Below are 16,116 nucleotides of genomic sequence, written 5' to 3' on the forward strand. Positions count from 1 at the left end.
CCTCGAGCTGCCAGGTGGGCGGCCAGCAGGAGCTCGAGGGTCCCCCGCTCCGTTGGTGTAGTTGCGTGGCCTCCCCTCCATTCTGCTGTGCGGCTAGCTGCAAGGCCGATGGGGTAGTTGAAGGTGTGGGTGAACGATGCGCCGATTACTGCCGCCGGGCGCTAGCGAGAGGTCCTCCGGGAGCGGCCATGAATCGCGAAAGGTGGTAATGAGTCTTGCGATGGCCGGGCGATGCGACGTCGACGGGTGGAGCGGCGGTGAGGAGCAATCGGGGTGCTCAATGCGGTAGTCCCGGAACAAGTGCTGCCAAGTGCGCCGTTCGAGGGAAGAATGTGGGCGGCGAGTGAATAGAGGCAATGGGGTGGTGTGCGGAGAGGGACGTCTGGCGTCGTGTACTCCATATGAGACGGCAGGCGCGCGGGACAGGGATCACGTTTGGGGCTTAGCGCAGCCGGGGCGCTGAACCATTCCGCCTACCGTACTTTTTTTCTTGCGCGACGTCTGCTACCTTTCACGCCAACACCACTATTCCACCGCCGCAATCCACGAAACACGACACATACCGCGCAATGGCTACCGGGAAGACTTCCAAGAAGTCTAGCGGCGACAAGAAGCAGAAGGCTGCATCGACAGAAATTCCCCAGCTTGAGCTGGTAAAGAAGTTCCTCAAGAAGAAGGGCGAGAAGGATGCTGTCACCAAAATTGACGAGGAGTTTGACCGATGGTGTGCGTCGCCCATGAGCGACAACGATTCTGAGGCTAGCGACGATGAGGAAAGCGCGTCCAGCAGCGACTCAAGCAGCGAGTCTGAGGCCGAGACAAAGCCAAAGAAGGCCAAGAAGACTGCTGGAAAGAAGGCAGCTGCGAAGGACGATGCTTCCAGCTCATCGAGCTCCTCCGACTCTAGCTCCGACTCGTCCAGCTCCAGCTCAGATTCCGATTCCGAATCTGAGAAGGAAAGCGCGCCGGCGAAACCCAAAGCGAAGAAGGCCAAATCCGTGTCTTCATCCTCCGCTTCCTCCTCGAGCGACTCTGATAGCAGCTCTGAAGAAGAGCCCGCCAACGTCCCGCTTCCTGACTCCGACTCGTCCGATGCCTCCAGCGACTCCTCGTCCAGCGACTCAGACAGCGATTCCTCGAGCGACAGCAGCTCCGACTCAGAAGCCGAGAAGAAGAAGGACAAGAAGGTGAAGAAGAGCAAGAAGACTGCTTCGGTCTCATCATCGTCTGCTTCGAGCGATTCGGACTCTTCAGATTCTAGCGACTCCAGCGACTCCAGCGACTCTAGCTCCTCCGACAGCGACTCTGACGAAGAGCCAGCCAAGACCAAGCAGGCCAAGAAGAGCGGAAAGAAGGCTGCCACACCCTCATCCTCAAGCGATTCTAGCTCCTCCGACAGCTCTTCGGACAGCTCTTCAGACAGCTCCTCCGACTCCGACAGCGACGATGAGAAGAAACCCGCCGCGCTCGAGCGCAAGGCCTCTGGCAGCGACTCGTCTCAGACTCTGCCAGCAACATCCCCCGAGCCAAAGAACAACAAGCGCAAGGCCGGCTCTCCTTCACAAGACGCCCCCAAGTCAAAGCGAAGCCACGTCGAGAACCGATTCCAGCGCATCAAGCCCGACGTCGTAGTCGACCCTAACCTCGCAAGCAACGCCTACGTTTCCTACGATTACGCCGACCGCGCGCACGCCAAGTTGATCGTCACCAAGGGCAAGGGCTTCACCAAGGAGAAGAACAAGGGAAAGAGGGGCTCGTACAGGGGCGGCATGATTGACACCTCTGGTGGCAAGGGCTTCAAGTTTGAGGACTGAGCGCCATAACCGGATATAGATGGGAGACGATTCGCAAAGCATTTTCACGAGTAGAAAGAGGATATGCGCCTTGGCGTGTAAGAGTATGGCGAACACGGAGTTATGTATACCAAAAGCAGCATACCCTTAATTGGCGACACTAGTACGAGACTTTGGTCGACTGAGGGTCGGATTACTGTGTTGAAAGTTTGAGTTTATAGATTTGTACAGTTCTAATCGTACATTGCATATGCACATTTCTAGTTCATCCACATGTGCTAGTCCGTCTCAGTGTTCTTCATTTCATCCGAGAAGACTCCGGTTTCGTGTCGCGATGCCGGTGATCTTCTATTGCATGATCCTTATCTTGAGGTTCTCGTAGCGCGTCATCCTTCCAGCCATCATGCCCCCCAATGTCTGACACGACACCTCGCACACTTCCATCTCACTCCAACCAACCCCACCCCTCATCCTCAAGCCTTCTCCCCACCCTCCTCCTCAAACTCCACCGGCAAATTCATGCCCACCCTCCTTGCACTCAACCTAACCCTCTCCTCCTCCGTCATACCCATGCCCGGATTATACCGCTCCAGCAGCGTCGAATGCATCCGTTGCGCCTGCACATATTGTATGAATTGCTCCGCCTGTTGTAATTGACTTTGCGCGTTGGCATTAGGATTCGATTGCGAGAGTGTCGAGCGGATGCGCTGTTGCAGTTTTGAAGGTGCGGAGAGCTTTTGGTGTTGGGTGCGGGTTAACTGGGGGGTGGAGGGGAGTTCGCGGAGGAGGCGCCGGTAGATGGAGAGGATTTGGGGGGTGGCGGGGGGTGCCATTGTGGGCGGTGGAAGTGGTCGGGTTGGTTTGGGGGATTGGATTATCGGAAAGGCCGCTGGGGACCGTAGTACTCGAAATGTGGTAGTTTGTTGGTGGTGCTGGAGAAGTTCACCACACGGAAGTGCTGCGGCGAAAAGATGCGGAAGAGCTTGGACCAGTCGTGAACTTCACATCCACCACCACTGTTTCTCCGTCTTTTTGCACGAACGCAATGAACAACTTACCGCCAAGTTCACGATACGTATGCCGCAGTTGCATACAACGGCTGTCGCGCCCACAGTCTAAAACCGTCACGCGATCGCAAGTACGCCTACAGTCTACCGATGCATCTCAAGACGATGCGCCGAACGCGAGGCTACGGATACGGAAGCACTGGAATGGCGATGCGATAGCGAAGTTCAGGCCGACTGCGCCAACACGCAGTATACTGCATATGAGCAAGACGGAAAATAATCTGCGGGTAGAATTGACGGACGAGCAAAAACCATCTGCAGAGGATCTTGAACGAGTAGCGAATGAACCACGACCTCTTACGATGCGCGAGAGACGGCAACAAAACAGAGATGCACCTATGACGACCGCACAGATGCGAGCAATGCGAGAGAGCCGAAGACTCAAGAGGGAATTGGAGATGGAACTACTACAGGAAGAAGGAAAAGACATGGAACTAGCGCAAATGAACGCACCTCACAAACCTCTTATCAAAAAGCCAAAGAGCGTTGTCATTCGCAAGTGGGAGACAAATTTCCCCGCTGGTCGTAAGAAATCGTTCCAAGACGAGCTAGTACCATCTCCGCCATCAGCACCCTTAGGCAGGCGACCAAAGCCCGAAACAGCACTAGATTCAGCACCTGAGACCCCAATCAGTTCGCTCTCGCTCAATCTCAACAAATTGCAAGACTTCAATTGGTACTGGGATACCTTTCCCCCTACCGTCGCACAGAAAACGACTGCAAACCACTTCTTCACTACGCACGGTCGGAATGCGAAGTTACTACGGAGCATAGCTCAATTCCGTCTTTTCCCCGAGTCTGATGTACCGGAGGTAGCTTTTGTCGGTCGTTCTAACGTGGGCAAGAGCTCGCTGCTCAATGCCGTTGTAAATGCAGATATCAAAGCACTATTAGCGCGTACGTCCTCCACGCCCGGCTTCACCAAAACAATGAACCTCTACGGCCTCGGCGCCGGCAACGGCGTAACCATCAAGAAACAAGGCCAAGATCGTGAAAAGATCGTCGGCCTCGGTGGCCTTACTATTGTTGACATGCCCGGTTACGGCGAAGGTTCACTCGCATCCTGGGGAACGGAGATCATGAAGTACATCACCAATCGCAAGCAACTCCGCCGCGTATTCCTCTTGATCGACGCCGAACATGGTATCAAGGATAAAGACCGCTCCCTGCTCGCCTCGCTGCGCCTAGCTGGTGTAAGTCACCAAGTCATCCTCTCCAAGCTAGACAAACTATACATTCCCGCTGCCAAAGAGATCAGACGCCACGATGGAAAAGTGCTGCGTCGCTTGTCCCCGAAAGGTAGTCCCGAGGAACTCAGAAAGGCGATGGAGAAGTTAAAGTACGATATCCAACCCCCGGTCGGAGGCGGTGCGCTAGGAGAGATTCTGGGAGTGAGTGCGGAGACGCTGGTGGAAGGAAAGAGGTTGGGTGTTGATCACGTGAGGTTCGCTGTGTTGAAGGCAGCGGGTTTGGATCAGAAGTTCAGAAAGGAGAGGAAGATGCAAGAGGAGAGAGCTGACAAAAGGGCACTCGAGTCGGGCGACTTTGAATAAGTCACAGATAAACCCAATGCTCCGTTCTCCCAACACACACAAACTTTACAACCTCGCCTTCACACCCTTCCCTGGTATCTCCGGTAACCCACCTTCCAAATCTCTCGGAATCAAATGCTCCACATCCCCTATATTTAGATACCGCGGATCGCACTGCCCCAACGACGTTATGCCCAGTAACCTCATCGTCGTTTCCAACTCATCTTTCATAATGTCGATAAAGTGCTCCACACCTTCTTGCCCATACGTCAGTGAATACAGGAAAGGTCGACCCATTCCAACAGCTTTAGCGCCCAGACACAGTGCTTTTACTATGTCGGTTCCGCGACGGATGCCGCAGTCAAGGTAGACTTCTAGGCTGGAGAAGACTTCGGGGGCGTGGCGTCGGATTTCGAGGAGCGTTAGGAGGGAGGGTGGGGAACTGTTGTACTTTATCAGCAAACCACTCTTCTCTTTGATGTATATGGATAGGGAAGGCGGGGTAGGACATACGTATCCAAATTCCTCCCTCCATGGTTCGTTATCACTATGCCATCCAACCCGTATTTCACAGCTAGCACCGCGTCCTCGACTGTCTGCACTCCTTTCGCTACTATGGGTAGTTTCGTTGCTTTCCGCAGCCAGGCGATGTCATCCCAGTTAAACGTGTCGTCTATGTAGCCGCCCATGGTGCGACCGAGGCCACCGCCTTTCTTGTCGTTTGTGGCGGCCGCTCCGCTGATGGCGGCTTTGGCGAAGGTTGCGGATTCGACTTTTACGCGCTCGTCGCCTTCTACAATAGGGGGTTAGCATCAGTCTCCGGGTGCTGGGATAGGACATACCTCGTTTCCCCTGCACGGGTCCGTCGATCGTGAACCACACACCCTTAATCCCATTCTTCTCCGCATCTTTGAGGAGAGCTTCAGATGCTATTCGGTCTTTATTGACGTAGAGTTGGAAGAAGAAGGGTATGGAATCCTTTTTCACACTTCCTGTTATTTCTTGCATGGTGAAGGATGCGTTTGTTGAGATCTGGCAGCTCGCGTTAGCACATCATCTTTCCCACCTTCCCGTCTTCCAGCTCGCACAGCAAACGGAGATATCAACATACACACTGTGCAACCCCCCTCCCCTCACACCCCCTCGCCAACGCCCTCTCCCCCTCCGGATGCGCCAACCTCGCCATCGCAGCCGGACTAACAAAGAACGGCAGATCCACACTCTGCCCTAACATGTTCGTTCTCGTATCAACATGCCGGGTGTTCCTCAGTAGTCTCGGTCGAAACCAAATTCGATCAAACATGCTCTTGTTCGCATCCCGCGTCACCAGATTCGTGGCGCCGCTGGAGTAAAAGGCCCATGCTTTCTTACCGAGAACTTTTTCGGCGACGGCTTCGAAGTCGTAGCTATTTATCAAACTACTGAGCGGCGGCTTTGAGGCGATTGATAGGACGGGTTGGGCCGATTCTGTTGGGGGTGGTTTCAACAGGTCGTAGGAGGGTGTTGAGGACGAGACTTTGCCGATGCGTTTGCCTGGAGCGAGAGTCTTGGATATCAAAGTGGGTGAGTGGACAGAGTTGTAGGCTAGGGAGGCGTCGAGGCCGGCGTGTTTGGTTATTACTGGGAGCTGTCAGTTGCGTCTTTCGTAACATGATGGTACTCTGAAATGGGTGCATCGAAATAGAGGTTCTAATTTTGTCTGCATGTTTTTCAACGCTTGGTAAGGTTGATAGAACATGCAAGAAAACACCCACTCTCATTGCCCCCAGGATGACTTGGTATGAACTCTGTTATGTCCCATACTACATCATCTACTACTATCCAACAGTCTTGTTCAGTGGCATGCTTCTTGATCTCCTCCACGGGAACGGCATTATCTGCCATTTTTGCACACTGTCACAAGAGGGACTAATGACTTGATCGTGCTAAGAACCCGAGTAAATCGAGAACGTTTGTAATGTTCGCGAGGCTGTCAATTGGCGCGGCAGGTACCTCGCTAGTCGATCTACCGACGTGAATGCGGAGAAGTGGGCCCGGCGAAACGCCGATGGCTCGCAGGCAGCGACGAGCCTCTGACAACCGCAACCGCTGCCGACACCACCAACGCTATCAAGCATCTAATCATTACGGATACAATGAACCGAGGGGAGAAGGTTTCGCGAGCAACATGCCTGCATCACGAGGGCATACAGTCGGCCGAAGCACCGCTCCGATGGTTGCAGAGCGCGATTCGTATATGAGTAAAGTTTGTTTGGCAGAGCCGCATGCCATCTCACACTACCCCAGATCATCAAAAACACAATGCGCATTCTTATCACAGGTGCCGCCGGCTTCATCGGTCAACTCGTAGCAAAGAAGCTGCTCGACGACGAGAAGGCAGCGCATTCTCTCATCCTCACCGACATCATCGAACCACCCATCCCATCAGATGCGCGATCCTCAATACGAGCACAAGCCATCAAGGCGGACTTATGTACAGAAGCAGATTCTGTCGTCACGAAGGACATAGAAGCCGTCTATGTCTTCCACGGCATCATGTCCTCAGGCGCAGAAGCCGATTTCGAGCTAGGCATGAAAGCAAACTTCGACGCAACTCGCGCACTACTCGAATCTATCCGGAAGACATGTCCAGGAGCGAGAGTAATATACGCATCAAGTCAAGCAGTATATAACAACTCCGTCACCCTGCCTGTCACAGAATCTCAGATGCCGACACCAGAGACAAGCTACGGCGCGGAGAAGATGATGTGCGAGTACCTCATCACCGAGTACACACGACGCGGCTTCATCGATGGCATCTCGCTTCGCTTCCCCACTGTCTCGGTACGGCCGGGCAAGCCTACTGCTGCAGCGAGTTCATTTATCAGCGGTATGATCCGCGAGCCGATGAACGGCATCAAATGCGTTATCCCGCTAGAGGATAAGCAATGGCGGCATTGGCTTTGCTCTCCTCGCATTCTAGTTCAAAACCTCGTCTACGCCGCCACGGACTTCGAAATCAATCACCTCGCCAAGTTTGATCGCTGCCTCAACTTCCCCGGCATCGGCGTCTCGGTGCAGGATATGATGGACTCTCTTGCGAGGGTGGGAGGTAGTGATAAGCTTGATCTGCTTGAGATGAAGGACGAACCTACGTGCAAGAAGATCCTATACTCATGGCCCGCTGAGTTTGACAACACTAAGGCTCTGGACCTTGGCTTCGTGAGAGACACTGGTTTTGATCAGATTGTTCGGGATTATGTGGAGGCTTTCGCATCAAAACAAAGTGTGAAGGGAACTGAGCAGGCGAGCCAGAAGATTGAGAGTGTGCAAGCCAATACTGTAGAAGTTGCAGCATAATATACTAGACCACGATCCGTTTGAAAGATTCACACAGCCACTATGCTACCATGTTTGACAGCGCTCTCTTATGACGTCCAAGTCATCGCGCAGAGATTATTACGTCTGCAAAGATACATGCCAGGGGTCTTCCTTTTGCATGTCACTGGCCAGGCCACTATTATCTTACACAAACTATCTTGTTCTATGATGACACCCATATCGCATACAGTACAGCCTTACGCACTGTCGGTGACTGAATGCACATGCTGCCCGTCGGCACGTTCCATCACGACCCTGTTCGGCTATACATAAAGCACCGTGATCGGCGCATCCCCGGTCTTCCCCTCGTCTCTCATCCAGATCATTGCCAACTCGCTCAAAGACCGATACTTTAGCATGCAAGCGTCATTTCAGTAAGTCTCGGCCAAAATGCCGTGATCACCAGACTTGGCTGGTCATGACACCTGCTATGCATGTGCGACTTGCATGGACGACCTTACCCGGCCGGGAGACATAGCTAGATGCGGGAACCCCCGCATCTCATCCCACACTAAGCTAGCCAGCACCAGCAGGTAAGACGACGACGTGGTGACTATATGGATCCGGGGTAAGAGTATAAGATGCAGTTTACCCCAGGTTCGTGGGGTAGCGTCAGTCTGGCTTCACCCTCAACCGTCACGACCCCGAAACCTTGACTAATCCATCACCATGGACGTTGAAAAGCACTCTCTGGAGAAGGATGTAGCGTGCGAATACATCGAAGCTACAAATGAATCTCGCAACTCCGTCCCCGAGATCCTGCGAAACCACACACCTGAGCAGCTCACTGCTCTCGAGAAGAAGCTCGTGCGGAAGATCGACTTCAGAGCCCTACCCATCTTGATCGTACTCTTCCTGCTCAACGTGCTCGATCGAAACGCCATTGCCAACGCACGTCTCGGAGGTCTGGAAGCCACACTGGGCATCGACGATGTCGAGTATCAGACTGCCGTTATGGTGCTGTGGGCTGGTTACATCTCCATGATGATTCCGTCGAACATGCTCCTCTCCATCTTCAAGCCTAGGCTTTACCTGCCGACAGTTGTCATCATCTGGGGTATTGTTTCCGGCGCTACAGGATTCGTTCAAAACCACGCCGGTCTAGTCGCCTTAAGATTCCTGGTCGGTGTAACAGAAGCACCGTACTTCCCTGGGTGTATCTTCTTCCTCTCATGTTGGTACACGCGGAAGGAGCTACCAAGTCGTATCGCCACTTTCTACTCTGGATACACGCTGTCTTCGGCCTTTGGTGGATTGATCGCAGCGGGCATCGTCGATGGCATGGAGGGTCTGGGCGGCTACCCGAGTTGGCGCTGGATCTTCATTCTAGAGGGGGCTCTGACGATCGTCATGGCCTTTGCTGGATATGCGCTTCTTCCGAATTATCCTTCGAATACCTCCTTCCTATCGCCCGAAGAGACTGCTATGGCGCAGTGGCGACTCGACCGCGAGAACGATGGCGTGGCAGATGAAGTGAACGAATCAGTCTTCGTTGGACTGAAGCAGGCTTTCTCTGATCCGAAAGTGGTACGTATCTTTCTCATCTTATGATTGCGTGTCGAGAATCGAGATCCGTAAACCAGTACGCGTTGCTAACGTCGAATGCCACCTCTAGCCATTACTCGTCTTCATCCAGACATGCGCCGTCGTATCCATGAGCTTCACCTACTTCTTCCCATCCATTGTCCAGACACTTGGCTTTCCCCGCGTCGAGACTCTCTTGCTTACAGCACCACCCTATTTCCTGGCCTTCATCTTCTCGGTCGCGAATTCGTGGCACTCTGGGCGCTCCGGCGAGCATTGCTTCCACATCGTCGCCGCATGCGTCATCTCTGCGGTTGGCCAGATCATCTCCATGTCAACATACCAGACTGGACCTCGCTACTTTGCCATGTTCCTACAAGCGATGGGGTCTTTCTCTGCTTTCCAGCTCATCTTGCCATGGGTTTCGGCGACAGTCGCACGGCCCAAGGCGAAGAGGGCTGTTACACTTGCCCTAGCGACGGCTGTGTCGAATGCGACGAACATCGCTACTGCTTACCTATACCCCGCGTGGAGTGCACCGTAAGTCTTCTCCATATCCCAGATGAACAATCACTAACTCAACGATTTAGCCTTTACCGCATGGGCTGCATTGTCTTGACAGTAGCGCTCCTTTGCTGTGCAACTGCATCGCTCATACTACGCTTCTGGCTGCAGAAGCTGAATCGCAAATCTGACCAGGCTGTGGGCTTGGAGGGTGTCGCCAATGGACCTGGCCTTCTTTTCCGCTACACCCTGTAAATAGGCCGTAGGCAGACATGCGATTCAAAATGTAGCTCCTTCTGGAATGACGATAGCCACCCTTCTGACTAACGTTGATGTGACACTATCGCATGATAGATCGAAAACTGATCTCCGACCCTGTCTACCACTTGCGCTAAATGTGTTGCTCTAATGAGTACATCATCCGATAATGGCCACGTGGGCGTGGGATGCGGAAACATCGCCAAGTAGCATCCGTCGTCGCTCGTCTCAAACCATGCAATCACCTGTGTCAAGGCATCCTTCGTATACTATTCTCGTTGCTGCTTTCCGGAAACGTTGCTGAATGGTGTTGCATCGACGGAGCAGCTCCCAATAACACGTTAGCGTTATGATCCTGCGCACGGGCCGCAGGAGAGGAGAGCCGTCTCCCGCCGTGGAACCTCATCTTCCATCCTTCTACTTCACCCTGACACTACTCCATGTTTCAAACATCTCGGTTAAAGCTTGAACAGCACGCGATAGACGGGCTATCTATCGGTGAAATGAAGACGAGGTCGAGTCGACAGCGGTGCTGTTACTCCTGCAGCGTGGGGGCGAGAGCGCGGAGGCTGAACTGGCAGGTGCTTCGCCAAAGCTGTTTCAGCCTTGCATACTCGAAGTACTGCGCCCCAGCCTCCTGATGCTTTCCAGTATACAAAATAAAAAGATCTGTTAGAACATAGTCGTAAAGAACTACACTCAGCCAGCGTACTTTCTGCTTTACCACGGTCGTCCGTCGCAAACGTGGTGTGAAGCTTTACCCATTACCACCTACTCCCGTACAGCGCACACAGTTAACCCCGAAACGCCATCAAGACATGCAGTCTCCCTCCAAAGGCACTAAAAAGCCCAACTTGACCCGGGAAATATTAGAAGATGAGGGCATTTACTTCTATGAGCATGTCCACAAGAGGAACTCTTTGCCTAAGTGGCTCCGTCCCATACATTGGGAGATGAGATTTTTGCGCACAAAAGTCCCAAGGAAAAAAAGAAAGAAGTTTGTCGCCGAGCTCGAGACGTTCCAACGTTCAGGTCAAGATGGGGCTATCGCATCGCAATCACTCTGGAGATTGAAACCCAACAGGAATCAATATCTTCGCGAGGAGAGCTTTGACGAAGAAGACAGCCTAGCAGCAGAGACGACAAAAGTACTGGAAGATTGTCGGAAAGTCAAGGAACGGGCGATATATCTTCGAGGGAGGAACGAGAAGGAATCCGCATGGGCGGAGTTCCTAGGATTGAGCTTCTTCAAAACATACATGGAGGTACATGGCACTCCAGACGAGCACAGGTATGCACATTTGTAATGCTTTCAAAGTCTCTTCATTGACTTCTTCTAGCTTTTTGTTTGATCGATGGGAACTGTAAGCAATACGGTGGCGCCTCACAAATCAGGCTAACTTTGATAGGCATGCCGATGTTCATTGGAACGAACGCTTCCCGAGGAATGATTGCGTGATACGAGTGCGCACTGGACCGAAGCCGGACGTGACCTACTCATTCCCTGTTTTCGATCCCTCACACAAGATGTCAAAATTCCACCGTTTTGACCCTAAAGTCGAAAACTTCACGCTTCCTGTCCTTAGCGAACTCCGGAAGGCATCCGGATGTAGCCTAATCTCGTCACCGACATCTGCGTTGGCCAAGTGGGATCCTAAAAAACCACAACCGATTGGCGCTGCAGACCTAACATGCTTTCCTTGGGCTGTTGTCGAAGTCAAAACCAGTAAATGGAAGCGTGATAAGTCAAAATTTTGTTATTGCCAAGCTGCAAACGCGTCTGCTGAAGCACTCATGATGAGGGAAAGACTGGCTGAGAGAGTGAACGAGCCAAGTAAGGATGCTCTGGTCATCTTCTCTTTCACATGTGTTGGTCCAAGCGTTCGGTTTTGGCTTACCTTCAGACACCCAGTGAGTATGAAGCTTACCATACAAGCGTCACAAGTAGCTAACATGCGTCAGACCAGCCACAACATTGAGATGCGCTGCATTTGGGCAACTTCATTGGAGCTTACTTGGGGTGTCTTTGCGCTACGTGCTGTGATCGAGAACATGCGCAAATGGGTGCACGACCGGGTGAAACCTGAGATATGCAGATGGATCACTCAAGTCCGCTTGCATCCAAAGCCCTCGACGTCTCTCGCTCCAGACGGCCATCAGGTCGAGCAACGAAGAAGAGCGAAATCTCTCGAGCCACCCAATGAGAGAATACCTGACATACCCTCTACGTCACGAAAGCCTCTTCGCTCAAAGATCATTCCGCATTTAGCGAGAGAGAACACGGTACCAAGACGGACCTGCTCTCCCAGTTCGCTGTCTCAACAATTGGATCGATTGAGCATTCGTATCGAAGAGTTAGAACGAGATGTTTCTGACGAAAGTGAAAGCGATTGGCAGCGCTATGCAAGTGGCTCCGACGATGAAAGTTACGTGGCAAGCGATGATGCAAGCGGCGACGACGATGGCTTCAACACGGTGGAAGAAGAGACTTACGACACAAGCGAAGATGAGAACGAACTCGACGAAGGATACTCTAGTGACGGATCATAGGTGGAGGCTTTCCGATGGCTACGTTCTTTTTTGGTTCCATCTCTTTCTTATACAAACATTTCCTTTCTATATAATACTCCACATGAGTTTGCGTAGCCATCATTCTCCTCCTCTCGTATGTGTAGCGTCGAGTTCTACAGGTGGTCCGGGTATGATATGCACACTCGTCGATCCAGCCTCGACTGGAGCCGACGGTGCTTCCGTCTCAGCCCTCCAATGGCCACTCAAAAAGCGTTTCGATCCGTTCGCATCACCATCCATCTCCGATACCCCAATCTCGCCCGAGGGCTCCTGCTCTGGTTGCTGTGCATCTTGCTTCTGTTGTCGTTGCTGTTTCCGCCTTCGCCATAGGAATAAGAAGAACACGACACCTAGTATAACGAAGATACCCACCCCAACTCCAATACCAGCTTTGGCACCTGGACTTAAGCCGGGGTTCGTATTTTGTGATGTGATGGGCGGAGACGAAGTCGATGGTCCGGAGTCTGCATCTTGCGAGGTGATGGATGGTATTGAAGAGGGCGCTGCGGAGCCGTCGAATGAAACACCAATCACCGCTGCAATAGAAGATGCATAGTCCCTCGGGAATAGGGCGAGGTCGCTAGACTGCCAGAAAACGACGGTTGGTTTCGCTCGAGCCGTACCTGCAGTCAACACCGTCTTACTGTTGAAAGTAATAGTAGAGCATGGGCTAGAGCTGCAGACCTGCACAGTGGTGTCGATCAGCGTGACGACGGATGTTCCCCCAACCGCAACGTCGTTGGTTGTAGTGGTGGTGAATCGGCTAAGTACAGTTGTCGTCTCCGAAAAGGTTTTCTCGCAGAACCAGCCTTCGCGTTCCACAAAACGATAAGACATATCGCTAATTTGCATTCATGTAAGCGCGTGTCCGCGGGGTAGGAGTTATAGACCCTTTGAGAGCATGGGTAGCGTACCTGGGACAACAGTATGCTAACCAATAGACATAGTCCAAGCGAATCTCATCTACCTCAGCGGGTTGTTGACTATCCCCACAAACTCCTGGGCTGTACAGCGGCGTGGTCTGCTCCTGCCGATACGGATTGCATTCATAGTAATAGGATTCGGCAACAGCATCAGTATAGTATTAAAAAACAGCCCTTCCGCTGTAGATTGCAGATGAACTGGTGTCGTCGTAGATCCAGCGCGTTGAACATTCCCCTGGGGGCGTAAAGACGGTCAATAGTGGGGGCAAATTCGTTGGAGCAGTTTGGTATCTCCAATCAGACTTTGGTATGGTTGAAACAGTCGCCATAACGACGGTATCTCGAAGGTAGAATAAGTTGACGCTGATTTCAGGGAAGAACGGATCTTAAAGAGCTCTGCCAGCGGCACAGAACTTTGATCCAGATGTGGAGAGGTGACGGGCATCGAATTGTGAGGTTGATTGGTAGAGTTGCTACGCCGCATGATGCGGCGTAGTCCTTCGGCGCCGATGTGTGCATGCCACGCAGCGGCTACAGCGGCATGTGTACCACACACACCCAATACTATGACAGAGTACCTGCAGCCTTGTCGCATGCAAGACAGGCACACAAGCAACAGTGAGCCAAGAAAACGACGGCCATCGCTCGATTGCGATCTTCGTTAGCGCGACAGATTCGTTATAGTGTCTCTCTCTTTTCTGCATCCTCAACGGTCTCTCACCCGCTGCGTGCTATCCAACTCCACCGGCGACCGCGGCACCACACCTCCCGTCCCAGCTTCGACGGGCACCGACCTTCCATCCGCCTCAGCCCTCCATTTAGTGTCCGTAGGGTGCATGAACCCTTGCGAGTTCCCATCCATCTCCGCCTCGTTCGGCTGCTGAAGGCGTTTTCTCTGCTGCTTTTTCCTTCGCCTTAAGAACAAGAGGATGACGACACCAATAATAACGAATAAGCCTATCCCGACGGCTATACCAGCTATAGCGCCAGGACTTAAGCCATCGTCTTTTGAGTCTGGAGATGGATCGGCAGTCGTATTGTTGCCTCCAAATGTAGTGTCAACCAGGGACGCGAGTGACGAAGCATACTCGGTAGGAAAGTTCGACAAATCCTTCTCTTCCCAATACACCCCGAAGGGAGTAGCAAAAGCCATACCAGAAGATAACACAGTCGGCCTCTGCAGCGTCGTCTGATCCGCGCAGGTCTGGGAACCCCCTGACCTTGTACAAAACCTCGTTGCTGTGTCAATGCCAGAGACGATTTGAGTCCTATCCCACTGGTCTATAATTGTCGTCGTGAAATTTGCGAGCGCAGTCCTAGGTGTCGAAAATTCGCCTTCGCAGTCCTGTCCAAGAACTGTCATGGACATTCCCCTGGTGGATACGTAAGCCCGGGTTTAGAGATTCGGATTCAGCCGTGGGCAAACAACCTGTCGCAACACCATCCTTTCCACCTTCGCGAGCTGCCAAAGCGCTGCTCCTCGATACCAGCTATCGTTTGTTGTCTTGTACATATCCCCGGGCTGTAATAAGGCTGATCTATCGGCTGGAGGAAAGGGCGGCAAGACTTCCAGTAGTTCGCTGATAGAAGGCTTGCGATACCCGTCCGACCACCCGGGTTTCCGTTTGTGGATTGCCAGACAAGGTTATTGTCTCCGCTTCGGATGTTGGTGGTATTGACAGGATTGTGTACCCATTGGGTCGCGCATCCCGGGCTAGGATCATATCTGGTTGTCAGAGGAGGAGGATCGCCGGATGGACCTGAACTGCTCCATTGCGCAAGGTCGGTAACAATGGCTATGCTGGATACCACCATGCTTGATGTTGATGGGAAGTCGAACGGAGCGTAAGAACGAACGTTTCAAGAGAAAGAGCTTGGGAACACGGGAACTATGAACTCAAAGTCGAGCGCATAGTAGTTGAGACGTCGGCGACTTGAAGGTTGCGGGGCGGCCACCAATCTTCCGACATGGCTGACCGGTGGCCCGCCTGCAGCCACCAGATGGACGGCGACCTCTCATATGCAGCCTACTAACACAAGCAAGCCTTGTCAGGCGGAGCGGACCCTATCAGCGGTGTCGCGCTGTCCCGCCCGAAGCCACAGAGTAACACCTAACAGCCCTGCCGCATCACAAGGCTGGCCCCCACCGTATCGGAAACCGGAATCAAACTGCGAGATCATCTCGATCATTGGCGGTAGGGGCATGGGCGCGATTGAACGCCGAACTGGACGCCTTATTCTCTTTACCCACATCATAGAGCAGGCCTATCCAGGTAGGGTTGACGAGAAATGGGAGCACGACAGATGTTAGAGGTTGCGATGCAGGGAGATGGAGATGCGCATTCCGGAAATAGAGTGGATATTGACTAGTGCCAAACAGGAGAGAAGTAGCCAATCAACGAAGCACAGCCGCAATTGCCCAAATAGTACATATAGCAGCAGCGTGCAGACCTACAAGGAGACGGAGCAGTGACTGGGTGATCGCATGAGGCTGAGGGATGCTACATTGGCACGCTGCTGTATTAATAGGGAGCAGCGCAAGTAACTTTAGACTCTACACCAAGGAGACCACCAGAGCCAAGGA

At 52.8% G+C, this 16,116-nt stretch overlaps 4 protein-coding genes across 4 annotated transcripts; all 4 read left to right on the forward strand.

Moving 5' to 3' along the window:
- Nucleotides 1–569: 569 nt before the first annotated feature.
- J4E90_008279 (uncharacterized protein) lies at nt 570–1,814 on the forward strand (the record flags this gene model as incomplete). The annotated part of the gene is made up of 1 exon (XM_051437808.1): nt 570–1,814. The coding sequence occupies one exon, from the start codon at nt 570–572 to the stop codon at nt 1,812–1,814; it is 1,245 nt and encodes a 414-aa protein (XP_051288619.1).
- Nucleotides 1,815–2,838: 1,024 nt separating this feature from the next.
- Nucleotides 2,839–4,413, forward strand: J4E90_008280 (uncharacterized protein; the record flags this gene model as incomplete). Its single annotated transcript, XM_051437809.1, has 1 exon — nt 2,839–4,413. The coding sequence occupies one exon, from the start codon at nt 2,839–2,841 to the stop codon at nt 4,411–4,413; it is 1,575 nt and encodes a 524-aa protein (XP_051288620.1).
- A 2,280-nt stretch (nt 4,414–6,693) lies between these two features.
- On the forward strand, nt 6,694–7,731 carry J4E90_008281 (uncharacterized protein; the record flags this gene model as incomplete). The annotated part of the gene is made up of 1 exon (XM_051437810.1): nt 6,694–7,731. One exon carries the CDS (start codon nt 6,694–6,696, stop codon nt 7,729–7,731), a length of 1,038 nt encoding a protein of 345 aa, XP_051288621.1.
- A 690-nt stretch (nt 7,732–8,421) lies between these two features.
- Nucleotides 8,422–10,035, forward strand: J4E90_008282 (uncharacterized protein; the record flags this gene model as incomplete). Its single annotated transcript, XM_051437811.1, has 3 exons — nt 8,422–9,279; nt 9,368–9,816; nt 9,867–10,035. 3 exons carry the CDS (start codon nt 8,422–8,424, stop codon nt 10,033–10,035), a joined length of 1,476 nt encoding a protein of 491 aa, XP_051288622.1.
- Nucleotides 10,036–16,116: the final 6,081 nt, after the last annotated feature.

Source organism: Alternaria incomplexa (assembly GCF_024043165.1).
Source record: "Alternaria incomplexa strain BMP 0042 chromosome Unknown scaffold_12, whole genome shotgun sequence".
NCBI classification, from domain to species: domain Eukaryota; kingdom Fungi; phylum Ascomycota; class Dothideomycetes; order Pleosporales; family Pleosporaceae; genus Alternaria; species Alternaria incomplexa.